This window comes from Aulonocara stuartgranti (genome assembly GCF_965226115.1).
Source record: "Aulonocara stuartgranti genome assembly, chromosome: 20".
Taxonomy (NCBI): domain Eukaryota; kingdom Metazoa; phylum Chordata; class Actinopteri; order Cichliformes; family Cichlidae; genus Aulonocara; species Aulonocara stuartgranti.
Window position 1 is genome coordinate 22877694 of NC_138956.1, and position 27926 is coordinate 22905619.

The 27926-nt window shown below is 38.3% G+C and overlaps 1 protein-coding gene across 1 annotated transcript; it reads left to right on the forward strand.

The window, feature by feature from the left end:
• Positions 1–5635: 5635 nt before the first annotated feature.
• On the forward strand, positions 5636–27926 carry gls2a (glutaminase 2a (liver, mitochondrial)). The gene is made up of 18 exons (XM_082517658.1): positions 5636–6007; positions 7636–7723; positions 9467–9588; positions 13469–13598; positions 13685–13764; positions 13908–14071; positions 14891–14949; positions 16752–16784; positions 16882–16940; positions 17025–17091; positions 17208–17258; positions 19090–19266; positions 19379–19510; positions 19689–19787; positions 23041–23102; positions 24279–24355; positions 24529–24592; positions 24688–27926. The coding sequence occupies exons 1-18, from the start codon at positions 5796–5798 to the stop codon at positions 24842–24844; spliced, it is 1833 nt and encodes a 610-aa protein (XP_082373784.1). The 5' UTR covers positions 5636–5795; the 3' UTR covers positions 24845–27926.

The following is a 27926-nucleotide window of genomic DNA, read 5'->3' on the forward strand; positions in this document are numbered from 1 at the left end:
GTATTCACAGAAGCATTCATTGTACTATAAAGTTTGATTTTCATAGTACAGCTGATACCTAGGAAAACAGATGCTTGTTTAAAATGATTTTTAAAATGTAGTCATCAAGTTTAACAGGACAGGACAAACCAGCAATAAAGCTAATGAGTCCAACAACAAAAACATTTCAGGAATTTAACGGTCCAGCTGAACCAATAATCACCAGTCTTTAACACAAGAAGGAGTACACAGTGCCACTCTGCACTAACTCTATCCACTGTGGTGTCAAGTCAATGTTGCTGTGTCACACAGAGAAAGATGTGGTGAAGCTTCATTGGTTACTTGGAAAATAACTCTGAGTCTTTTATATTACATCTTCTAAATAACCCTCAAATCATAATCATAGACAACAAACTCCAGTGATAAAACTATAAATATCAAGTGTTTATGCAATGCCAGGAGAAGCAACACTGGTGGTTTAGAGAAATTACTGCCACCATTTACAGCATCCAACAAGTGCTGAGTATGTATAACCTCCAAACACGAATGCAGAAGAGAGCTGTGTAGCAATCATTTGACATTCATCAGTGTTGCATTGATATAGCTCTCTTTAAACTCATGTTACAGGAATAGCGCTGATTTCCAGCACAATTTCAGTTACAGATCTGTTTCAAAGTACAGCAGGAATACTGAGCCCAGTTCAGCCCTACACATGCCTTTTCTCTGGTGCTCTGACTGTATATAGCCTCCTGCCGTCTCCCAGCCCACACAATAGGCCTCTGTGTGCACGGCCCGCGGAATGCTGCGAGATGGCAGGGCAGTGGGATAGCTACATGGTGAGGATGGGGGTTGGAGGGTGAGGAAGGGTGTGGGTGCTCGGAGGATGAAAACTGGGAGGGGTTGGTTTTGGGGTAGGGGAAAGGGAAGGGGAAGAGATGGTAAGGAAGGCGGAAGGTGGTGGTGATGGGGGGCTGATCTTTCAGTACTGTACGGGTGCACTGAGGCTCCTGGGGTCTAGAGGGTGTCTAGGTTTCGGCACAGTGACCGTAAGAGAGGGGGTGGATGTAGCCCTGTGTACAGGCAAAGTGGTGATAATTAGCACCCACCTAGGGCAGAAGAGAGTATGAACAGGCCCTATTCACAACATATCTTGTCCCTCATTTGGTTGTGAAGAACACATAAGATAGTAGTGGCTGCAAGAAACTCCGCTTTAATGTTTCTGCCATTGTTGAGACTAAAGGATGCCAAATTTCAATGAGGAGGAAAAACATATGCAGCAAAAATTCAGTTGTCCTACAGGGCTATAACGCTCATTACATACCTGATTTTGTCTCGTTGGGGTGGAATGTGTAGCTTTACCGGTGCCACAGAAAGGGTCATGTTTCTACTAACAAAGATTTGCTGTGCACTGGCCACTTTGGGTCAATTAAGATCCAACCTGTCAGCCTCAGACTTGACTCAGTTTTTAATAGTTCAAGTTCTTCTTTGTAGCTGACCAGTTGTGTGCTTATGCACCAACTCTTGAATACTGAGATGTTCACATCCCCAGTGTGCATTATAATTTACCAGTGCACTTCATAAAGACCTTAATGTATAGCATTTAAGCTTACATGTGAGTTAAAGTTACCACATTAATCTTTATCTTGTTTTTACTTCATCTGAGACTTACAGACAGGGTTTTAGTCTGTGCACACTGAACCAGCGTTTCAACCTTTGTCATGAGTTAGTAGAGAGAATAAGAAATTCAATCAGAAATTTTAGAGAGGAATGAGGAATTTCTGCAATTCATGAAATCTGTAAAAATGTCTATAGAAACTGCAATACGTCCCCACAAATCACTGGAGTCTAACATCTAGGCCAGTGGTATCAAACCTGCAACTTTTTTACCCGTCGTTAATGGTTCCCTTTGATATTGACAAAAAACTAGATGACTGAAAATTGCGGTCTTATTTTTGTTGAACCTCATTAGTGGTGGTTAGCATAGAAGGACAGACCTACATGGCTCATATCAAGCCCCTCCAGCTGTGTACTATTAATCTAAATAAATGAATAAAGTCATTAAGAATTGAACATGAACAAACTTGGCCTTGTTTTACCGCTGGCTTACTGATATGCCAGATTGGCTGCTGGACTTTGGTTGAAGTCAAACGTTCCTATCTCTTGTTTACTTTTTGCTATATTCAAAGCTAGTAAGCTACTAATAATTTTATTTCATATCAGTATAGACATCCATTAAAGTGATTCATTTGTACATTGAACTAGTGACAAATGAACATATGGACATATGAACTTCTGTATGTTGCTATAGTAATTCAATTTAATTTAATTTATATAGGGCCACTTCACAACAACAGTCACCTCAAAGCACTTTGTATTTAAAGGTAAAGGCCCTATGATAATACAGGGAAACCCCAACAAACAGACGATCCCTGTGAGCAAGCACTTTGTGACTGTAGGAAGGAAAACTCCCTTTCTCCAGGAAGAAAGCTCCAGCAGAACGAGGCTTTGGTAGAGGCAGCCATCAGCCACAACCTGAGGGTGAGGAGAGGAAGACAGGACAAAGGTAGACTGTGGAAAAGAGCCAGAGTTTAATAATAACAGTGAGTGAAAATATGTAAGTGAAGAAGAAACGGTCAATGCATCAGGGAGGGTACAGTGTCATAATAAGCTTTGTCAAAAAGTATGCTTATTATTAAAGGTTAGAGCTCAAGGTGAACAGTTATAGTTACAGATTTAAAAGACAGGCTCTGATTTGTTCAAGTCTGATTGAATAATGCTGTAATCAAACATCATACCCATACTGGACTTTTAGTAATCTCTTCTTAATGTGATGCGGCCAATAAGCTAACAGGAGGCTGAATTAAATAAAATCCTCACTTTGCATTACTATTCCAACAGCGTAGCTTGATAAGGACACAAACCCCAGAGAAACACAAAAAAGGAATTTCAAATTAAAAGGATAGTCAGTTTTAATTATAGCCACCAGATACATCTGATCAAGCCTCAGTTAAACATAAGCTGGTAGTTTTTGTACAGACCAAAGACTGCGATTGATTTTGGTCACCACAGAGAGAAAGAATATTACAATGAAAGAAAAAAAAAACAGTTTCAACTTAGATATCTTTTTAATGAGTATTATGCTCACTACAACATCCCGGTGTTACTGCTGCCACTTTGGGGGCAATATTATGACAGACAGACGAGCAACAGATATGACAAGACATCCTATGATACTGGATTGGATGGTTAGGATAAGTCTCCAGGAAATGAATGTATTATAATTCAGTTTTATGCCCTCTATGTGTGTGTGTGTGTGTGTGTGTGTGTGTGTGTGTGTGTGTGTGTGTGTGTGTGTGTGTCGCTATGTGGGTAAGACTCAATTTAGAGAAGAGATGGAATTCCTTACACCCTGGGTGGCACAGGGATAATGGCCCTTATCCTTTCATTTGAGAGATGCATTAAACGATGCATTAAATCTCTACAAGGTTTCAATAGTTTCTAATGAGGAGCTTTATTTCACAATGTGCTATACCTATTTAATACCTCTTCCTAATATCATATTATTGCCATGCAGGCGGTGTAGGAGGCTTTGAGTTTAACAGGAACTGGAAATGGATTAAATTAAGGCGTTTTACATCCTTTGTTTCTGGGGTAATATCCGAACAAGAGTGGTGTGTGGTAGCATGAGTAAAATGTGTTTCAGGGCTTGGACGGTTTTGAGTGATTCAGGAAAATAAGCATGCCCCAATCCAGTGAAAATGGCAGTGTAATTGGTAATGTGGTGAGGACAGGCTGATAATGAGGATTTCCCAGGGCCTTGAACTAATAGATATCTCCTACCCTGTTAATTACCACACTTTTTTGTATGAACTACCTCTACACAATTCACTTTGACGAAACAGCTATAACCAACATCTTTCTCTAGCTCTTTCTATGTTCTTATATAGCAGCCTTTATTCTATATTTGTTGTTTTGATCCAGAGTATCCTAACAATTGTTCCAATCACATTTCACCTTTTTTCCTCCCTAAGGTACTTAAAAACGTCTGTCCAAAGTGGCCTCTATTGCAAGGCTTTAGCCAGACCTCCAGATTACTAAGATGGAATCAAAGCTCCAGAGCCGGTAAGTTTCTTTTCCTGTGTGAGGTGGAGGGGGAAAGAGGTTAAGTTTGTGCAGGCTTGGTGAGTGCAGTGAGGGGGGTTTTCTCACACAACACGGAGGATGAAGGGACAAAGGTGGCATTCATTGGCCCAGGAATGGAAAACATTTTCTGCTGAAAACAGAGAAGCTACAACTGGCAGAGGTAGCACAGAGGGACCATGGGTTAGCATATACTTCTTTAGAGAACTGATATGGCTGGAAATGCGAAGGAGAAGGCCATTCCTAGCAAGGCCTTGTTTATTTGGTAATAAAGATAATATCTTGTCCCTTTAGTCTACAATTAAAGTGTTACTGCACAGTTTGAAAGCGTGAGAAAGACTGTATTTCAATGATTTGATTGCCTTAATAATAAATAGATAAATATGAATAGATAAAAATAGAAAATATACATATTTTCATGTGATGTCTGCAATTCGGAAGAATCCTCCACTACGATGAGAAATAGTTTTACTAAGGAGTAAAAGTTTTGGTGATACTCTTCAGTGAACATCTCACATAGCAGCTGAGATCAAAGACAGGAAGCCAAGTCCAAAACTCAAAAAAATAAGAAGGGATCTTTTTAAAGTGTCTTTGAAGCACCAGGAAACATGCTGAGAAACCCTCTGGAGAGGAAAGATCTCACTGTGATGTGTACTCAGTAAAACTACAGAGTTAGAGAGGGGAAACTGACCTGAGTTGAAGGTCCTGGAGTGAGTACGCCACCTAGCGGACAGGACCGTAAGATTTCAGTCCATGAGCGTGGGAAACTCACCAGGTGGTGTCACTATGTCACAACACTAGAAAATACCGTAGCGACAACCTGACTGCAACCTTACAGGAAGTATGTAGGAGACAAACACAACACAGTTGGTCATTTACATCAGTCCATATTTACATATCATGACTAATAGAAGAGCCAGTTGTCCTACTGACGCATTTATAATGAAACACTGCCTATATTCTTCATATAAAATGTGGAAAACACTGTTATTGTTGTTGTTGTTGTTGTTGTTGTTAAACACTATCATCACCAACATTATTATTAGTAATAATAAAAACAAAAATAACAGTTTAATAGGAGAAATATATGTAAGATTTTGCATAAACAATCAAATATGAATTCAATATTAGGCATTGGATATTGGATGTGTTATTCATGCAGTAAGAAACAAACCATTTTAGATTGTTTTCTGTAAGTTATATATATATATATATATATATATATATATATATATATATATATATATATATATATGCCTAAAAACGAAAGCAAAGCTTGTTTATGAGCTCATTTCAGGTTTTAACTCCATTTAATCTCAATTTATAAATATTTTTGGATGGTCAATGGAGGGGGAAAATATAAATCCCTGAAAAGTATAGAGAATATATCTTTTTCTCTTTTTTTCTTTTGTTTAAATGGAAGTGATTTAACTTTGGCCGAAATTACATCAGTTTCATGTCGATAGGTACTGGTTGTTGACCCCACCATGCTGCCGGTGTCACAGCCCCGCCCCGGAGCAACAGCCTCTACTTGATCCCGTCTGTAAGACAGCTGCTGCTATTAAAGCTCCGAGGACCAAGGAGCGCAGGTCACAGATATCTCTCAAGATCAGCTACTGGAGGAAAGAAAAAAAAAACTACTTTGAATTATTAAACGCTGAGCCCTACTTATCACAATGCATTGCCTGAAAAGTCTGAGGACAGCTAACCCGGGAATCCTGCAGCTATTTAAAAATGCAGGGATCTTTGCTAGAGTTGGAGCTGACAGCATGGTTTTGTCCAGGACTCAGCAACCTGTTCTTCTCCCCTGCTGGGCAGCAGCATCACCCCACACCCACAGAGCCTATCATCACCAGCAGGGCCCTGATGTGGACCAAGGACACACCAAGTAGGTCACAGAAGACTGTCATCATTAATTAGTCAAAAAATCATTCAGTACTTTTATTTTTACTACAGTACTCTCACAATAAGAGTAATAATTCTACTAGCATTAGCTGCTTAAGTCCCCCTCATTATTCAAGCTTGTAGTAACAGGTGGCCACACTAACTAAAGTAAAATTTGTCAGAAAAGTTTCTTATTTTGTGGTAAATAGTCTTACCTTTTATGTAAAGCTGGGAAGATTCACCAATGAAGTCTGTAAGATGTAAAACTGCAGCTTGCAGGCAGCTAATGTTTGCTAATAGCTGGAAAAAAATGTTGGTTTGCTTTTGTCCAGAGGTTAATAAAAGCAATTAAACACATGCATGGAAAGCAAACTTTGACAAAACAGTTGTAATACTAACAATACGGCAGTGTGCCAGGTCAAGAAACAATATAACATCTGCTTCCCACAAAACTACACTGAAGGCTATTTTGAAACTTTTGTCGGTGTGGTTACTACATCAGGAGGCTTTAATGCAGGCTAACTGAGACTGGGGTTCCTATTTGACATGACCCGTATCCTAAACTAAAATTATACATTTTTAAACAATAAAAGCTAAACTGAAATGAGCAAACCCAATACATTAAAAAAAAAAAAAACAAATGTAAAAAAATACATATAAAGCTAGGCTACCATAACACATATTGTGTTTAATTAGCAGGCCATCACTCTGCCTGGTCCCCTTTTTCCTCTTTATGCTGTTCACATTTTCACTGTTTCAAATTTTTAAATATGTTGATTTGATGCTTTTCACTTACCTTCAGTGATTTAAGTAAGGAATGTATAGCGAGTAACTAAATATCTCTAATTTGGGCTCCTGGTCAAACAAAACAAGAATCTCTGTGTATACAAAAAAGTAATTTGTAGATTAAATAATAAGTATTTGCTAGTGATAAAAGTTACTCAATTGAGAAATATGGCATAATTGAGGCACTGAATTCATATTATTTGATATAACAGTATTTTTTTATTTAATTGGCACCAAATTACTTGCCAGACTTAAAGCAGTTAATTTCCTTCTTTATTCTGCTAATTGCCTAAACACAGACACATTAAAAGTGCAGTGATTAACACTATATTAAAGTGCATATTCTGTAAATCTCAAGTGATCACTATTATGTATATAATTACAGCAGGAAAGATGCAAAAATTGCTGTAAAAAGGAGTGACACCATTATCAATCTTAAAATGACTATGGTGCTGTTACTTTGGGTTCTTTGGAAACTGATTCAGTCACCCTTGCTAACTCTATAACACTTCATGACAAGCAGGTTAATTGTTTTGCCCTTCTTATAGATGAAAATTGATAAGTTCAATTATATTTTAAAATATCTGTCTGCATATTAATTGTATGCAACACTCCAAAAACTACACTGTATATTTTATGTAGATTTTTTTTAAAAATATACATGTAGTTAAGCCTTCTCTAAAACAAAGTTTATGTTAGGATCAAAGTAGATCACTGGAAAAATGCCAGTATTTACACTAGCTTTATGTTGACATAAACTTTGACTCATTGCTCAAGTTCTGACATTGAAGCTTGTCCACATTTAAACATCAAAACCTATTGCGTGTGTGTTTTTTGTTTTTATAGAAGCAGGTTGATGTCCAGCATGGAGGACCTGCTTTTCTACACCATCACTGATGGCAAAGAGATGATCCCTCTCTCCCAGTTCATCTCTGTACGTCAGCAGCACATTTACACTTCCTCTGTCACACTGAGCACTGTTTTGGCTTTTCATGGCCCATGTGAACATACACAAACACACTCGACTACACCGTTGACTTTAACCAAATCACCCTTGGCAGTGCCATGTTATCCCACAACAGGAATCCAGAGTATCTCCACCTGACTGAGGAGTCCAGTTTAAAAAGTGTCTAGGGACTTTCTTATGCAATAGGACTATATATAGTAGCTGTGGCACTAAGGACCAAAGTAATTAGAATCAGAGAGCAATATTAATTGTTCACATTAATTTTTAATTATTATTTTGCCTTTAATTACAACAGGACTTTACAGTTGAGATGTTGTACTGGTCGATTTAATAATATTAGTAGATTAAAGGAATTTAATTTAGGAACCAGCACCTACTATTTCCTTACTTAATCTTAGGAGCATTATGAGGTTCCTGTCAGATACATGAGGTCCCACTAAGCTCACACATTCAAAAAAGTCATGCTTCTATGAACAGATATGAACCTTTTCATATCTTAAAAGTCTCACAAGAGCTCAGGTTACTGAGAAGTAGAACATAGACTTAGAGCATAGAACATAAACTCGGAGTCTTTTTCCCTTTTCTCCTGTGATGGGACATGTTATACAGACAGCTGGTGACTGCGGTGTCTATGACGACTCAGTCTTTTTAAAACAGAACGTACATTAAGAAGGAGAGACGTGTGTCAACACAGGTGACAGCACAAATGACTTGGTGTGTTTGTAGAGGTTACTGGAGCGGAGATGGAACGGGAAAGTGGTACTCGGTGTCCCTGCAATGGAAATAACAACTGCAAAACACATTGACCCTCAGGGTGTCATAAAACACTGGAAACCTAAAGCAGGTGATCTAAAAAAGGCAGAGTCAGGACTTTGAGTGCAGTCAAATAGTTACATTTGCTTAGAAAGGTTTCTAAGTGAGTAAAGTGACCCAGAAGTATATGCATGGCAGCCATAATTAGAGATGTTTGAAATTTCTAAATACTAAAAAAGCTACTTTGGTTCTTCCTTTACTTCCTTCTTTAGCAAAGGATACACTGGGCCATCATTTGTGAATGAAAAGGAGATAATTGTGTGTGATGATGAACAGCTTGTAAAAATTAATTATAAGTGTGTTTTCCACTGACCCAATTTTTTCTTCTTTTTTATTTTTTATTTTCAACAAGCTGTTAAATGCACAACTGAACGTCATGTTGCTGTTAAAAAAACAATCTGCTTCATTTAAAAGCTGTTGCCTTTCGCTAACATATATTTATAAAAAGTTCTGTCTGTTGTGCTCACAAACCCAACCCTCAAACAGTCAACTGAAGGGCTCGACTCTAAAATAGACTCAGGAACACTACAACAGTCTAATTTCAGCACTTCCTGCAAGAGCATGTTTGGAGCCGCGTGCTTGCTTACAGAATTACTTACCAGTCAAAAGGTGTCTCACTGGTCAGGAGGGTTGTACACATGGTGTCCCCAAAATAGACCCACATACAGCGGCTGTCACTGTGACTTGCGAGAGGGATTCCAGTGATCTGGTCTATGCCTGTATTTCCGCCTCTCTCCCTTGTGGCAACACCTGAAGCTTTGCAGCTCTTTCACTGTACATGTCCTTGACACATGTTTAATATTCTTACATAAAAAGCTTTTTCAGTGTGTGAAAGAATATGTCAGTAGGTCACTCCCTTCTTTTCTCCCTTGTGCTTCTTACTTCCCTTCTCTGCAGGCTTTAAGAAAAACAGGCTTGTTAACATCTGACCCTCGGCTACGCGATTGTGTCCATCAGATGCGACAATCCACCCGTGACTCCATTGGGATAGTCATGATGGATAAGAAACTTTTCAGAAGGTGAAAAACATTGTGTATAGTGATGTAATAATAATAGATTGCATTTATATAGTGCTTTTCGAGACCCTCGAAGCACTTTACAATTCCACTATTCATTCACTCACTGGTGGCAAGCTACAGTTGTAGCCACAACTGCCCTGGGGCAGACTGACAGAAGCGAGGCTGCCATCGGCCCCTCTGGCCGTCACCAGTAGGCGACGACCGAGACTGTCCAAGCTGGGGCTCGAACTGGCAACCTTCTGATTACAAGACAAACTGCCAACTCTTGAGCAACGATCGCCAAACTGATTTTGTTTGGGGACACAGTTGCTGAATACTTGAAAACTAGTCAGAAGACCTTGAGTGAAATATATTTAATTATAATCTTTCAAATAAAGATTGAGTAAATGGGAGGAAAATGATGAAGTTTGGTTGAGTTTTCACATGAGTGTTTGTTAGTGATCTGTGATCAGTGCTATTTGAGTCCAAGGGCCTGACAGAGACGGGCGTTTTATGGCCGACAGCTGCAGCTAACAAAATTCACGTGCATGCATGCCAGCCAAAGCAGTGGAGTGTGCTGGAAGACAGGGGGTCTCTGGGGCTGTTAATGAAAGGGCATCATTCTGGTTTGGCTCCAGACTGTGGCAATTACATTAGCAGGCCCAACAGATCCGTAAGTGCTATGCAGGCTGCTGACCAGACATATCATTTCATAGCAGACTTGTGTAATTCACTCGCTCTCTTCCTTTGGCCTGGAACAGCACAGGGTTAAATAGTCTGACTATCTCTGTTAAAATTAATTGGTCATTTCTGATTTTCTGTGCTTGTTTTCTAAAATTTGTGAGGTCATCTGTTCCTGAAGAACACTCAAGAGCATACTATAAATATGCTACTAGAAACGGAGAGAGCTAGCTTTTATTTTTTTTTAAAGATATGACCCGTATGAATAATGGAAGCTCTCTCCACTCTCTTTTCCTGGTGTCCCAAACCTCACGTTAGCATCGTCTTGGATTAGTGAGGCCTCTGGGCCCAGATATTTTAGTTCAGAGCTGTGACAGAATGTGCATACCTTTCCTTGAGAGCATACTGCATTGCTGAGCAGTTAACACACACAGCAATGGAAATCTATAATAACTACTGGATGAGTTGGTATGGGCAGGTTTGTTTACCCTTTTAGCTAAATGTCAGTTGGCCTGAAACAGGTTACTTTGAAGCCTGCGTGTTGAAGATTTCAATTATTGATTGATGTTTTAGTTATATAAACAATTTTTCAGGCACCACCTTTCTCAATAACTTCAGGATTTTCCGCTTGGATCAAAGAAGCTAAAGAAAATGTCTGGACTCCTTTTCTTTGAAAAAAGCCAAAGGTTTATCTTGTAAAGCCAAGTGTATCATTTTTTTGAGACTTTTACATCATCAATGAGTTTTTCTTTTCTGCAATAAAACAAAATTGCAAAAAAAGCCAAACGTAACAAATATTATACTCATTTGATGAACTAAAATATATGCAAATTAATGTTATTTAAGTTTCAATAAATGCTTTATTTCATGGTTCAGGTTTTTAAGGGTTTAAGGTTGGACGCTCATATTACAGAGGAGTGTTTTGACTAATTCTCAAAAACGGTTATGTAGTAATACAACTACATATAACTCAGAGTAAACTACTTAATATAACTTTTAGCTTAAAGGTGCAATCAGCCATTCTGATGTATAAGCCATTCAGTTTATACAGTACTGTGCAAAAAGTCTTGAGTCAGTCCAATCGTTAACCTTTTTCAGAGGAATTGTTTCTTTGCCATTTGACTTATAAATCATGCAAGGCTCAAGTAATGAACTAGTGTTGAGTGTACACATAACAACCCATAATAAATAAAGATTTTACTGTTACTAGCAGCAAAAGCTAATCGTTTCTTCATATTTCTTTAGATTAATCCTTGAAAAATGCTAATGATAACAGTTTGATTGGCCTAAGATAGTGTTTTTGCACCAACTAGGTGATTCCCAAAGACTTTTTGTAGAAAATATAAGCATGTACAGTGCATAGTGTGCTCTTAAAAATTTTTTTTAAGGGAACTGGAAATATGGAGTACAAAAGAAGAAGTAGGAGGCATGAAAAACTATCTGCAAAAGATGAACCGTATCTGAAATTCATGTCCTTAAGAAATGGGAGAGAAATCCAACAAAGACCTGATACGAGACATGATGGATGGATCTGGACCTTCAGTTGATCCATCTGCTGTTCACTGAAGCTGCCGTGAAGAAACATTCTTAAGAAAGGTGCATTTGTAGTTCAAATCACTGTCATGGGAAGGTCATTAGAAAACTACAAAAGTGAATGGTGTGTTTCAAAACACAGCAGAGTCTCTGTCATGGCTGAAAACACCACTGGCTGAAATGAGATTGCATTTCAGCCAGTGGTGTTGAGGATCTTGAAAACTGATTTAATTATGAACTCAGAAAAGTCACATTGTGATGCAATACTATCTACAAAGTGTCTCACGGGCAACAGCTTCATAACAACATTCCCCAAAACACCGTCAGTGCAGTAAAAGCATACCTGAATATGAAACACAATAAAACGCTATTAGTCACAGGTTGGCCAAGAAGACTGGATAACTATTTCTGAAGACTACTTAAAGAAGTTAAAGCAAAAGCTTGCCTCAGAGAGTTCAGGCTATGTGAAAGAATAGACCGATAGCTACTTTATTGATCCTTACAAGGGAAGTTGTTGTCTTACAGTAACAGGTTAAGAATGAAAAATAGTGCAGTCTACAATTTGCCTTGCTGACATTGAAAAGGAGGTGATTTCTTCCAGACCTCTCCACAAAGTTCCTCACCAGCTTCCTGCACTCAAGCTACTGCTTAATACACGCAAGGTGCTGATCTCAAATATTGGCTTTCAAGCTTATTTAGAATTGCAGAAACTCTGTTTTTTGCCTTACGTGCTGTACCTTGATTTGTTTGCAAGTTTCAGTAAAATCCTGCACATATTTTTCCCTTTTTTTTTTCTTTTTTTTTTCTTTTTTAAGCAAAATGCCAAGACATGAGTGAAAGCTCAATACCTTTGCACAGTATTATATGGCTCCATTTGAGGACCTGCTAGCTGTACAGCTCTTTGTTTGATTAATCGTCCTGAGAGTCACTCTGAAACAATATCCTAGACCAAGACCGCAGTCATCAAAAACCTCACAAAGCTCCACCTCTCCACCAAATTTCATTAAATTTAACTTAGTACTTTAATCACGTAGCTCGTCTCGACTTGGCTTAGCGAAGTACCCAAGAGGCCCTGTAATTGTTAATTGTTTATGATTGGTGTTTGCTGTTCAGCGTTTTCTGTTGTCTTACGTGTGAAGCTGAGGTGTAGTTGCTTGCCTGTCTCACATCACAAAGAATACGTCTGATATTAATAATCCAAGTAAGCCAATATTTCCCACAATTTCTGCTGTAACTTAACACAGCAGAGGCAAAGGGATTTTATTTGTTTATGAAAACATCTCAGTCTCCATTACACTTTATTACATGGGATAAAAGTCCTGTTTTATCACACTGGTGTGAATAATAAAATTTATTAAATCCATTAGTCTGGTTCAGTTGTGGGAATTGTACATGCTGCATTTCTGTCACATTGACACAGCTCCCTGGCACAGAACCATCTTTGCATTAATATATATAATGTCTTTTAACTGTAAAGGGTCATAATGTCTGCCATGAAAACACTGATCGGTACCTGGATTTACTCACTGAAAGGCTTTTATTTGGCTCCTCCTATTGAAGGGTGGTTTTATGGGCAGTGTTTTTGCTACAAAGTAGCTTCAGTGACAGTTAGGAATATCAAAATTTACTAATTAAAGCGCGCCTTTTAAGGGTTTCTTGACCTCATTGTAATTGTGTCCTTTCGTAGGTGTGTGGGCAACAACATCATGCTGCTGACTAAGGCTTTCAGAAAAAAATTTATCATCCCAGACTTTGAAAAGTTTGTCCACCAAATTGATACAATGTACGACAGTGCGCATCAGCAGGAGGGGGGACAGGTAAGTGCCAGACCAACACGCGTATTGATTTTAGCGTGTGCGTCATCATTTTTTAGCTCACTCACATGTTTCTTGTCTTTATGCAGGTGGCTGACTACATTCCACAGTTGGCTAAGTTCAGCCCTGACCTGTGGGGTGTATCTCTGTGCACAATCGACGGACAGAGGTGCAGTATCAGTTCCACTTGTTCTACGTCTTTCCATTCTCTAAACCTCCACCGTGTGTACTGCCTCACTAACACGCCTCCATTTTTATTTTATTTTTTATTTTATTTTATTTTTTTCTCCATTACATCCTCATGTCATGCAGACACTCTGTGGGTGACACCAAGGTTCCCTTCTGTCTGCAGTCATGTGTGAAGCCTCTGGAGTACGCCATCGCTGTGCACGAGTTTGGCAGTGAGCACGTTCACCAGTTTGTGGGCAAAGAGCCAAGTGGTCTCAAGTTCAACAAACTGTCCCTAAATGAGGAAGGCAAGTGATTTGCGTAAAGAACCCCATTTATGCTCCCTGCGATAATAACATGAGTCAGAGTTTACAAGAACATCTGTCCCTCCATTTTTTCAAATGTCCAGACACTGCTGCACATATTATTCTGCCCGACCCAGCGATCAGCACGTGCGTGGTCTCTGTGAGGACATTATGTGGATGGGAACAACATTACTACGCAATTTCAGAATTGAAAACAAACAGTTATCTGTGTATTTAGCTGCAGTTAGAGGGTTTGATGGTTATTCCCACCTATTTCCAGTTAAGAACCACAGTTAACCTAATGTCCCAACAGAGTACCTAGAGTCAACCCACACAGGCTGTGTATTTTTTTGTTTGTTTTTATTTTGCTTATTATCTTTTTTCCATCACATTAAAGGAATGCCAAAAACATCCTGGAAATATTCTCTGAATGCAGAGAATATTTGCATTTTTAATGTTTCCATGTAATATTATGAATGAACATTTTCAAAGCATTATATTTATTATGTATATTGCAGTCAGAAATGCATTAAACTTCTAACCTAGAAATATTCCTTGAACATTCAATCGGAAACATCATTAGAGCTTGTAGGTATAACATTTACAAATGTTGTATGAAATTTTCCTGCCAGCTGGGTTACAATTAAAGTACCTGCTCATCTCTAAAGCCAATTGGATTTTACTGCATGTCTTCAGTTCATTAGCCGTCGCTGCATCCTAAGCCCCCAAGATGAAATTTATTCTCCAGTCTCAGCAGTCTCAGTTTATTATTCTTGTGGTTAGGGGCAAATCAGTGATAACTTGCTCTCATTTCTTGTGCAGATAAACCACACAACCCCATGGTGAATGCTGGAGCTATTGTCATCAGTTCTTTAATTAAGGTAAAATCTAAGCCCTGAATACATTGATGTGATAATAGATGCTTACTGAATGCACATGTCTGTGTTTAAGAATATGCACATAAAATAACTACGTAGTTGTCGGTCATTATATGAGGTTGTTGGGGCAAAACAGAGGAGTCTCTTAGGAGGCAGCTGGACATGACCAAAAATAGGCTTTCCATTTTTAAACCCAGTCCTTATTAAATGTTTTCCCTTGAATTAGTACAGTGCAGCATAGTGTTCTGTAGCCTCTCCAGAGATTCACAGTTCAAAGGGGTAATCACCTGTTTAAAAGTCTGTACAAAGCAGGAGTGAAATAGGTTTTGCAAAAGATTTTTTCATAATGTATGGTTTCACTTGGGTTTTAGCTGCCGGCTCAACACGAGCTTGAAGTTGCCAAAAAAATAACTCTTTCAAAAAAATAGACAAACTCTTTTTTTATTCCTGTAGCCAGTGCATGAGTAGGGACGAGCCCTGTATGGTTTGCAATCTTATAAAATTTGCAGTCATTATGAAACCTGATTGTGCCACAGTTTGCAATCTGTGTGTGACCTAAGCAAGCAAATCCCTTTAGTGGTACTTTGGACGGTAGAATATTCAATATAAAGACAATTGTGAGCTAAATGTTGTGAACTAGTTTAGAAAATTGCTTTTTTCATGGGTATGAAGCGCTAAAGAAATACACAGCTGAAAGCCACAGATTGCTGGTTTCTTAAAGGTCAAACTATTGGTGATGTAATGTTATTTACAATGCAAAGTTCTAGAAAGCAACACTTTTATACCAAATAGGTTGAAGTTTACTGAACAAACTCCCTCCTGATGGATAACGTCAGCAACAGCCATGACATCCTTATCTATTGGCTGAGATTATATGCCCCCCATAGTGACTTATCTGTGATCTTTGCCTTTACTCCAAAACATACAGTCATATATGGTCGTAGAGGCTTTGCTTGTGTTGGTTTTTGAAGTCTGACAGCTGACTCTTATCATATGTGGGCCAAGTGCAGCTGCAAGGGAGGGGAATCGGTCTGGGGCGGACAACATGGCGTGTGCATGCTTGTGGCCAATTGTGGCCCCCAGAACTGAAGGTGTGTTAGCCAGCCTCACAGCTCAGTGTGTTTAGAGGGGGCAATACTTGTGTCAACATAGTTTATTCAGTGTATCTGCATATAGTTTATATTTACACTGAGGAGATTATATACTTAAAAAGCATTTATTTTAGACACAGAAAAGGAAATTAAAGGCTAAAACTACAAAGTATATAGAAGATGCAACATTTGTGCACATTCGGGAGTGCATAAATATTGCTAAGGTTTACATATCAAAGTTTAACATCAAACATCTGTATGTTTTGGTCAAAAATTATTTTTCATATTAGGTAGCACACCAGAGATAAATTCCCTTGAAAGACATAAAGCCTACTCTTTTAGTGGTCATGAGATTTAGTCCTCAGGTCTTTCCTTGAACTCAGTGATGTCTGCTATCATCCTTAACCTTTCGAGATAAGGCCATTAAATATGAATGTAGCGCCATCCCCTTTTGGTACCTCTACAACACGGTAATGATCATCTGCTGGTCCATGAAATTCAAGCACAACCATAAGCAGCCCTCACGTCACAGCGAGCACATTGCCACGAGGGCTGACACGCTCAAACACACCATGTGCACATCAGATATTGACACACACCCAAGATCAAAAGTATGCTTCAGTGTCAAAGCACTCAAACACTGCCATCTGTAGGGACTTACTGACTCTATTGAGCTGGCAACAGAAAGTTATTTTTCCTCTTCTCTTCTTACAGCCTCATTCAAATAAGGCTGAGAGGTTTGACTATGTAAGTAAATGTTTTATTTTTAGAAATTTTTATATCTAGTCCCTTTTTGGTATTTGTTCTTCCTGCTCAATGGTCTCTAAAAGTGATGTTACTGCAGGTGATGGAGTTCTTGAAAAGCATGGCTGGTACAGAGTATGTGGGCTTCAGCAATGCAACGTGAGTGGCCTGCTGCAAGAAATGTAAAAACTATTGTCATTTTGTGCCCTGAATGATGGTTTTCATATCGCTGTGTGCCGGCAGTTTCCAGTCAGAGAGGGAGACTGGTGACAGGAATTTTGCCATTGGGTATTACCTCAAAGAGAAAAAGGTGCGTTTATTATTTTTGGTGTTTTGCATACAATATTAATTACTTAAGGGGTTATTGAATTGAGGTTTTAAATTTAATTGAATAGTATATGCTGACTCTAATCTTATTCCTTGCAGTGCTTTCCTGAAAATGCAGATATGATTGCAGCTCTTGACTTTTACTTTCAGGTGAGATTGTCCTTTAAAGTTGTTGGAAACAATATTTTAGCATGTGTATGCTAGCAGAGCAGCTCCCTGTCAGTTGGTCCAACAATTTGATCCAGATTAAACACAACTGGATGGCGGCACCAGTCATGAATCTTTTTACCCCTTGTTCAAGTTTCCAATTGTCCAATAATCTATGACACTTTGCAAGTATTTAAATAAGTATCACTCCCACTAACCTCAGCTTTAATATTAATGTTTAGCTAAGTAAGCAGTGTAATTAGAAACCTCATGATTATTATAGGTCGATAATTTGCTGGACAGTGAAACTTCTTTTTCTAGGGCAAATCTACACTCTGCTACAGTTCACTGCCTCTGTTCATCACATCACAGTGAATTTTAAATCAAACTATCAATATGTGATTGAAGTACATACTTCCAGCTTTACTTCAAGGGGTTTTACAACAATTTTCCGTTAACTGTTAAGGTACTACAGACATTTTTATCAAAGCATGCTCTGTAGCGTTGAGATGATTGACTTGGCTACTGAAGATTATCCCATTTCTTTACGTTAAGAAACGTTTTGTTTGATTATGTAGCATTTTTGGGGGTCATTATCGATTTGCTCTATGTAGTGCTGTCATGCTGTTTTGCAGCATTTGGCTGAATCAGAACATAGCCCTCTACGCTTTTGCAGAATTTTGCAGGCTTGAGTGTTAGTTTTTTTTTTTTTTTTTTTTTTTGGCAAAGTTTAGCCTTCCTGTTCTTGAGTGTCTCTTGGTTATAGACTTTGATTATGATATTCCTACCTCCTGCAAAATGTTTTTCTCCTGGTTAGATATTGTTAGTTGTCAATGTCATACTTTGCCTCTCCGAAACATGAAATGGGCATGCATGCAGAAGTTGCATTACCAGCAGGGGCAGATAATATATTTAAAGCCAAGAAGTCTGTAGTGAACCAAAAAAACCTATAAAGTACATTTCAGGGTCCTTAATGGTCAGAAACGATTAAGCTAGTTTCTTCTTTCGTCCTTCCTTCTGTCAGATTTTTTTATTTGGCCACTTCTAAAGTTTTGCCATCTCTGTGATAGGTTAATTTTGCTTTTTCAGCCAAATGATGGCCTCCCTCACTTGACAAGTCTGCAGCTCTCATATTTAAAATATCAGTAAAAAGCCATGAAATACCCATTCAACACTCACCCGACCCTGAAACTTGTCAGTGAATTGTTCAGTTGCTTTTAAGCTATTGAAAATCAGAGCCTATATATAAAAAAATTGTATTTACTAAAGAGTTATTGCAAGATTCTTGTAAAAAACCTTGAATTAAAGCTGAAGTTTGGTTTAAAATCCACTGTGGTGGTACACAGAGGCAAAACTACAGAAATTGTGTTTTTGACCAACAAATGACGGATCTAACTGTACCTGCTAAGCATCAGCGAAACATTAGCATTTAGCTAAAAAATAAAATAAAACACCCTCATCTCTTACTGTCGATAGATTCGTCATAATAAGATCAAATTTTAATGTGCACCATGAAAAGTCAATCATGGCGACCAGAATTAACACCTGAAATTTACATGATTTAGCTAATTGATCTTTTTCTGTTATAGTTTACGGACTCATCTCTTAGCAGTCTTTACACACAATCTTTTCTGCATCAAGAAACTGACATAGTTGGCGACCAGCTGATCAAGAAAGTGAAGGGTTAAACACTAAAACTACTATAGAGCAAAATATTTCCCTCACAAGTTTCCACGTTGCAAAAGAAATCTGTAATGTAAGAATAATACAGTAAGAACAATATAGTCCAATTCTGTGAGTATTTAATCTTTTTTTTTTTTCTCTTAAACTCCAGCTGTGCTCCATAGAGGTAACCTGCGAGTCAGGAAGCGTCATGGCTGCCACGCTGGCAAATGGGGGTATTTGTCCAATCACAGGCGACCGCGTGCTGAGTGCCGAGGCAGTGCGCAACACCCTAAGTCTCATGCATTCGTGCGGCATGTATGACTTTTCTGGACAGTTTGCCTTCCAAGTGAGTCCCTGTACTGGAGGAAGAAAATTGATTTTTTTTTTTTATCATAGAGTACTAATCATGAGATGTTTGCATCGAGATTTCAGATGTTTTGTTGGTTGTCCTTGTCTAGGTGGGCTTGCCGGCTAAATCTGGCGTTTCAGGTGCTGTACTGCTGGTGGTCCCCAATGTCATGGGTATGATGTGTTGGTCCCCACCATTAGATCGTCTTGGAAACAGTGTTCGTGGCATTCACTTCTGTCAGGTATGCTTCTTAAACATAATGACAGTTTTTTTTTTTAAGTCTTAAATATTTACATTTTGTAACAGAAGCTAAATGTTCATGTCTTCTTTGTGTTTTTATGATAAAAAGTTAAAGATCAAATTCACCACATGTTATGTATGTCATATTAATTATTGTCTTTTATTTGTTGATTCATCAGGATCTCGTGTCTTGCTTTAACTTCCACAATTACGACAACCTGAGGCATTTCACTAAGAAACACGACCCGAGGAGACGATTAGATGACGATGATGATCCAGTGAGTTTAGTGCAACAAGTGTAGCCAGTGCTTTCTTTTCAGGTGACTGACTAACTAAGGGTGTTTTCACACCGATAGTTTGCTTCCTCTGGTATTGGGGTCAGAGGATGAGTTTGTAAACTTTCCCATTTGGTTACTTCACAAAACTCACAGCGAACAAGCCAAATATGGACTTTCAGTCCTCTTATATTAGCCTAATGTATCTGTGGAAGGCGCAACAAAAGTAAATACAGGAAAGAGCTGACAAAAGTGGTTATCTGACCAAATATAAATAAAGCATCACACATCATCACATATTTGGAAGCAGTCAGTTGCCAACTTCTTAGTTTTGGTCTGCACCATGTTCACATCTGCACAAACAAACTGCACCGAAGAGAGAGGGAGAGAGAGAGAGAACCAGAGTTCAATGTAAGCAGTCTAAACAGCAGAGGGCAAGCCAAGTTTATTTATATAGCACAATTCAACAACAAGGTAATTCAAAGTGCTTTACAGAGACATTAAAAAACAAACAATAAAAAGCATGATTTAAAATTGATTTAAAAAAACAGTAGATAAAATCAGTAGTTAAAATATAAGTTTTGAAATTTAAGCTTAAAAGTGTGGATTTGGTGCTTTATTCAAATGCAGCTGAGAACAGGTGAGTCTTCAACCTGGATTTAAATAAACTGAGTGTTTCAGCTGATCTGAGGCTTTCTGGGAGTTTGTTCCAGATATAAGGAGCATAAAAGCTGAATGCAGCTTCTCCGTGTCTGGTTCTGACTCTGGGAACTGATAAAAAACCGGATCCAGATGACCTGAGGGATCTGGAAGGTTCATACTGGGTCAGGAGGTCATTGATGTATTTTGGTCCTAAACCATTTAGAGCTTTATAGACCAGCATCAGAACTTTAAAGTCTATCCTCTGACGGACAGGCAGCCAGTGTAAAGACCTCAGAGCTGGACTGATGTGGTCCACTTTTTTGGTCTTAGTGAGGACTCGAGCAGCAGAGTTCTGAATGAGCTGTAGTTGTCTGACTGATTTTTTAGGTAGACCTGTAAAGATGCTGTTACAGTAATCAAGCCTGCTAAAGATGAATGCATGGACTAGTTTTTCCAGGTCCTGTTGAGACATCAGATCTTTTATCCTTGATATATTCTTGAGGTGATAGTAAGCTGATTTTGTTATTGTCTTAATGGGTTTTTCTAAGTTTAGGTCTGCATCCATCACTACACCCAAATTTCTCGCCTGGTTTGTGGTTTTTAGATGTATAGATTGAAGTTCGCTGGTGACCTGTAATCGTTTTTCTTTGGCACCAAAGACTATTACCTCAGTTTTGTTTTTGTTTAGCTGGAGAAAATTGTGACATAACCAGTCATTAATTTCCTCAATGCATTTACCAAGAGCCTGTACAGGGCCTCGGTCTCCTGGTGACATTGTGATATATATTTGTGTGTCATCTGCATAGCTGTGATAGTTTATTTTGTTGTTCTTTATAATCTGTGCCAGTGGGAGCATGTAAATGTTAAACAGAAGGGGTCCCAAGATGGAACCTTGGGGAACTCCACATGTGATACTTGTCTGCACAGATGTGAAGTTACCTATTGATGCAAAGTATTTCCTGTTTTTTAAGTATGTTTTGAACCAGTTTAGTACAGTTCCTGAAAGACCTGCCCAGTTCTCCAGTCGTTTGAGTAATATGTTGTGGTCAACTGTATCAAATGCTGCACTGAGATCCAGCAAAACTAAGACTGACATTTTTCCACTGTCTGTATTCAGACATATTTGGTCAGAGCGGTTTCAGTGCTGTGGTTCTGTCTAAAACCTGACTGGAAGGCATCATAGCAGTTATTCAGGTCTGACTCCAAAGTCTTTGAGACCTTTTTGAAAAAACTTGTTGGCAGGACATCTAAACGGCAAGAGGAGGTGTTCAGTTGACCTAAGATGTCCTCCAGGTCTTTGCTGTTAATAGGGTGAAACTGTTTCATGGTGTTTAAACAGTTTTTCAGTGGACACAGTACATATCCTGAATCTGCTGTTGATGTACCACTTGCTTGTCTAATCTTTTGGATTTTGTCTGTGAAGAATTTGGCGAAGTCATTGCAGGCCATGGTCGAATGGAGTTTAGCTGCCACTGACACAGGAGGGTTTGTTAGCCTGTCAACTGTAGAAAATAAGACCCGAGCATTATGACTGGTTTTGGTGATGATGTCAGAGAAGTAGGAACATGAATTACTAACAATATACTGGAGCCCTGTTATGCTCATTATCAAGGTTCATATTTGTAACCTTGGTCTCAAATAGAGTCCAAGGTTACAGGGATGAGGATAAATAGTTCTTATTTATCCACTCCATTAAACAAACAGATTTATCTCCCTTACCCGTCTCTTTAAATAAGCTTTCTTCTGATTGGCTGCTCTCAAAAACAGAAGGTTCGGACAGCAAGATCCGTGATTGTTTAAAGGTTTGATTGTTTAGCCTCCTAGGACCTGGCATCCACATATGTGGACATCACATTTTGGGTTATTTAGACCAAAATACTCAATTTTGCTCTACAAGGGCCTGATATCCACTTACGAGGACATTATACTGCTACTGTTCTATCGAAATTTTATATGAATATCCTCATATGTGGATCTCATTTTTCTTAGAAACAAAGATTAGGTAAAGAAAAATCTGGCAATTCTTTGGGACCTGATGAACGTAAAAACAATCAGCCCAAATATCAAAGAGAAATTAAAAATGCATGCCATGGAAGAGTTCGGGTCTTAGGAGGTTAAAGGTGTTTAGAATGTACTCGTTTAACACTGTTAAAGCTGTGAGGTTTCTAACTACAACTCACTGCATGAAATACTAATTTGTGTAAACACTTTATACCACACATAGGATGTGGTATTTGCGTAATCACACTCTTTCTGTATCGCTTCACATCACCTACAATGGACCAGTTTAAGTATTTAGGTGCCCGAGTTTTTCTCCTGTCTCCATTATTGTTGCGACCTTGTACACTTTTGATGAGTTGCATGATCTTGATTGTGACTGACTGGAACTGTTCTCAACCATCTGTGTTTGAGATGACATAATTAAGGACTCCCTTTCTTTGAGCCTAAAGGAGACAAAATGCATCTGAAACTAAGATTCTAGAGCAATCTGAAGGCTGAGCTTTAACATTATACAGATTGCCTTAATATGCAATACTTTGGCCATGTTTAGTATGAGCATCCAAAACAAAGCAGATACAACCACTCTCACAGTGTTTGTTGTTTGATCCATTAGAACAAGTCAGTGGTAAACCTGATGTTCGCAGCATACAATGGTGACGTCTCTGCTCTAAGAAGGTAAGTAAAACCTGGATATAATCGTTTTTTAGTTTTTACCAGAAACACATACACAACACAAACTGTTGTATGATGCATTCTTACATAAGCAGATTTTTGGGCATCAATGCAAATGCATTTTCCTTATAATGTGGCACCATTTAAAAGGAAACAACAGTGTCACATTGTTACAACAAAGAAATAATCACTTTTTGTGCTAAGTTTTCTTGTTGTCATACTAAATAAATACATTTTAACATACTGTATGTTAGAGGTGGGAATCACCATACATCCCACGATACGATATTATCACAATACTTAACGCACTATACGATATTATTGCGATTGTTTTTTTGTTTTTTTTTGTTTTGTTTTTAAATATCTGCGATATTCAGATTCTGTACATAAAGGTAAACTTTATCAATATTCATTTTATCTAATATCAAAGTCTTGCACTCAGTCTTTCTCTCATTTCAGTCAGTTTTATTGTTGACAAACTGAACGGTTTGTATTACAGTCTAGTCCAACTTAACTGAATGCAACCATCTGGTACAATTATAGCTATTCTGAACTATGCAATTTATGAAAACTATGCAGCCCATTCAGCAACTGAAGAATTTGAAAGTAAATTAAAACAAAATATAATTTAACATTAAATAAAAAAGTTTTAAACTTAATTAAAATAAAACATGTCTTAAATTAAAATAAGTAAACTGTCATGTTTATTGCTGCCAAAAAAAAGTTAAATACATTTGGACAGTGAAGGAATGTCAGGATTCTTGCTCAGAAAAAGGATCAACATGCTCTGAAGTCAGAGCACAAAAACTTTTTTTTGTAACAAAATAGCGATTTCTGCTGTCCCTGTATCGATACATTATTAGCAAACAAAATATCACGATACTACACAGTATCGATTTTTCCCCCCACCCCTACTGTATGTTAACAGTCTTTATGTCTAGCTAGCTTGTCTGCTGGCTGTAACAGACCTTTATGAGGCGGTATCAGTCTTCTTACCTAATTCTCCATAAAGAAAGGGAAAAAACATTAAAGAGCATGTTAGCTGCCATATAAATGTGATTTCATCATGTAACTGTTTCTCACATACCATGGTTTCTGACAGTTGTCCTTCACTGGAGTTACAATAACCTTTTCGTGTGCGTCTTATCTCGCCTTCCCGTGTCCTTGTTATCCCCCCAGGTTTGCCCTTTCGGCTGTGAACATGGAGCAGAGGGACTACGACTCTCGCACAGTGCTCCACATCGCTGCTGCAGAAGGTGACACTTTTCATTATTATTTCTTTCATTGTTGGAAAATCCTGGCTTCAACATTCAAAGAAGTCTAAATTGACTACAGCATGTTTAGTCTTCTGTTCTTTGGGCTCTGACGTTGGGCTTGCTGCATTATTTATTTATTTATTTTATTTTTTATTTTTTTCCTCTCTTTTCAGGTCAAGTGGAAGCTATAATCTTTCTAACCGAGATATGTAAAGTGAATCCTCACATGAAGGACAGGTAGGAATTTAAATTGTCCTCTCCTTCATTTGAAAGCGATAACACTAACTTTAAAAAAACCATTTATGTCCATTTTGTGCCCTGTTACTTGTTAGATGGGGGAATACACCTCTAGATGACGCCATGCAGTTTGGCCATGGAGTTGTTGTTTCGCTCCTGCAAGAGTACCAGCGTGTGTACGATGACATCGACTCACTGAGCAACACAGATGAGCAGAAAGCCGCATTTGATACGCTGAAGAGCATTGTTTAAATCTACTAGGGATCATGAGAGCTTGCAATGAAAATTAGTCTTTTTTTATTATGTAGCTGAGAGGAATGAAAGAGAAGTGAGACTGAGAGCAGTGATGAATGAATTAGTTCAACTTAAATGTGGTAGAAATGTTACGTGAGCATCGTCTCATAGACTGTGAAAAGCTGTATCTCTTTGCAGACAGAAGGTTTGTATCAGAAAAGCGCTATACAAACAAGCAATGTCAGGCTTGTGTGGAGAAAAATTACATTGATTTATATTGTGATTTGGACTGCGTTGAAACTTTAATGCTTTTTTTATGCTCAGCTTCCGATAGATAAATGAGATGTAAATATCTAAAGTGCTTATTTATTTTTAACACGGTGAGATGTTGTATCATCTGCCTTATTAGAGAGTAATTTAATCATAATAATAGGTTTATGCTTCTACTGAAATGACTGTAAATATGCCTAAAGCTGCTTTAATAATTATTCTACCTTGACAGGATATGATTCATAGTCATGGCAAAAAGAAGGGACATCCTCTTTAAATTATAAGGTTTTAATATCTTGTAGATAATTTCTGGAGTAGGACCACACCTCTATACAAACCCCTTCTAGTTCTGTCTTTATATGACCCTTACCCCTACACTACAAGCTGTTTGTTCTTGATTTTGTCTCCCAGCCTTCCTCTCTTTTTCAGTTCATGCCCTCCTCATTTTTACCTTGGCATCTGCCCTGCTGCCAGTCCCATCTGAGGCCTTCCCCAAACCACAGTCTCAATTCATATTCACACCATCTGCCATTATCAACTTGAAATGCTGTAAAACCTAAATGTGATGTGGTTCCAGCTAGTGAAAGGACGTTATTAAAAAAAACTAAACAAAAAATCCAAAAGCTGTGTGTGGAAAAACTAAGTAGAGCCTCTCTGCAGCCATAGGAATTAAGGGGGTAAATGGCAGCCAAGCGCTGCTAAGTGCACTTAATTAACTGATGATCAGCAAGTTTGACCACCTTTTGTAAAAGCAGATGTTTAGATAGTTTGCAGGTGTGAAGCATTCAGGTGTGTTAACACAGTGCCAAGACTCTACAGGCCTCAGTTAGACAGTACAATTAGAAAATGACAGAAAATGTCTTGGAAAGGTTTCTAGGAGAAAGCTTCTTCTCCCTAAAAAGACCTTGTCAGCACAACTTCAGTTTGCAAAATTTAATCTTAACAACCCACAAATGTCCTTTGAGCACAACAGCAAAATGGAGATATTCGGTCCAAAAGCAAAGAGCTGTGTTTGGCAAAAAACCAAACACAGCATACCAGCACAAACCTCATACTAGCTTTTAAGCTGGATAATGTAGGGGTGATGATTTGTTAGTTTAGTAGTCAGAGGATCTGGGCATCCTGCAGTCATTGAGTCGACCATAAACTCCTCTGTATACCAAAGTGTTCCGATTCAAGTGTAAGGCCGTCAGTCTGACGGCTAAATGTCAGGTCACAAAACTGAAAAAAACAGAAAAGAATGAAGATGTTGCAATGATCCAAAGTCCAGAACTTAACACTGGTGTTCCAGCAGTTTCCAGTTCATGGCAGACTTGGTGGTTCCTGCATTCTTCCTGATCATCCTAACTAATTTCCCTTTATTTAAATGTGACAGTTTGGATCTTCTTCCTACCATTTGCAAAGTGGTGACACATCCAAATAACCTGTACTTGTGTACAGTTTGAACTTATGATCTTAGAAACTGCAGTTCTTTAGAAATGGCTCCAGATACCTTCCCAGTTTCTGTAAATCTGTGTTTCTCCTTCTTACATCTTCACTGGGCTCTTTGGACTTTACCATTGTTCTGAGTATTGGTCAGTTCAATGAGTGCTGTCAAATAGACTGTATATCAATGACCAATCATGATCACTAAGGAGAAGTTAATAGGCCTTATGAAGTCAAGACACTGTAGTACATTAAGCAGTATATTTGACCCTGTGTGGATTAGAAATAATCCAAAATAACTTCAACTCGTGAATCCAGTTTTTGGATTTTAAAGTCATTAAAGATTTGTGCTGTATAGTTATTCCACCCTGAAAAAGAACAGTTGGAAGAAATCATTCATGCTCACAATGAGTGTTATGTAAACATCTGACCATAACTGTTCAAAAAAACCATACAACTGACGGGGGCTGTAATTTCTTTTTACCATGACTGTAGTTAATGTCTGAAACACTAAAAGTACCGTTTCAGTCAGTTTCATATCAGACTCCTGTATGTCCAAATTAGTCTTTATAGGAAACATGAGTAACCTATTTTTTTCCCCCTATTTTCCTGTGTACATGACCATGCAGTAATTTCTGATCATCTTTGTGCAGTTGTTTTGATTTCTTTCTCAGCCACAAGATGTTCAGAAAAGGTTTTGACATGCCACACTGTTCAAGTTTCTGCTGAAGTACGTCAGGCGGATTGTCCATGTTTCTCAAAACCAGGATGTTGATTATATGTGAAACATATAAAACGGGTATTAATGCCCATGAGAAACACTCTTCTTTGTCAAGGCTTCAGTTTACTCTGCTGATGGACTGTGATGTGATTTTGTTTTTCTTTTTTGCAGTTTGAAAAACACTTCTCATTGGATATTCTTGTCAAGCAAATATCTGAATGTGTCAGGTGCTGGGAACAGTGTACATTTGGGCTGACACAATATGTGAATGTGAATATAAGCTGTGCACATATATGAACGCAAACTTGTGTTTTATCAGTATGCAGACCTGTGATGATTTCACTGCGCTTCATTTGCAACGTGAACTGTTTTCACACACATGAAGTCTGGAAAATGTTGGGATGATGTCCAGTTTCCTTTCTCAAATGCCGCATTCAACAGGAGAAAGTTCATGTCCTGACAGTTCTCACTTCTGGAAATATTCTGGTTTAAGTGAGGGTGCTTCCTGCACAGTCTCCTCATTCTAAAGAGGGATTGAATGACGAGTGTGACTGTGTTGTTGCTGAAAAGTTCATGTGTGAAAACTGCTTTACCTGCAATGAAAAAGCAGTTTCCTGATTTGTATTAAAGCCTTAAGGTCACTGTAAATGACAAACTGTTGTAAATAAAAGAATGTAGAGGCAG

Excerpts from the sequence above, each read along its gene's own strand:
- gls2a (XM_082517658.1), top strand. The coding sequence starts at position 5,796 with ATGCATTGCCTGAAAAGTCTGAGGACAGCTAACCCGGGAATCCTGCAG. Across the intron at positions 16,785-16,881 it reads AGGCTGAGAGGTTTGACTAT|GTGATGGAGTTCTTGAAAAG; the intron begins GTAAGTAAATGT and ends ATGTTACTGCAG. Across the intron at positions 24,356-24,528 it reads CCACATCGCTGCTGCAGAAG|GTCAAGTGGAAGCTATAATC; the intron begins GTGACACTTTTC and ends CTCTCTTTTCAG.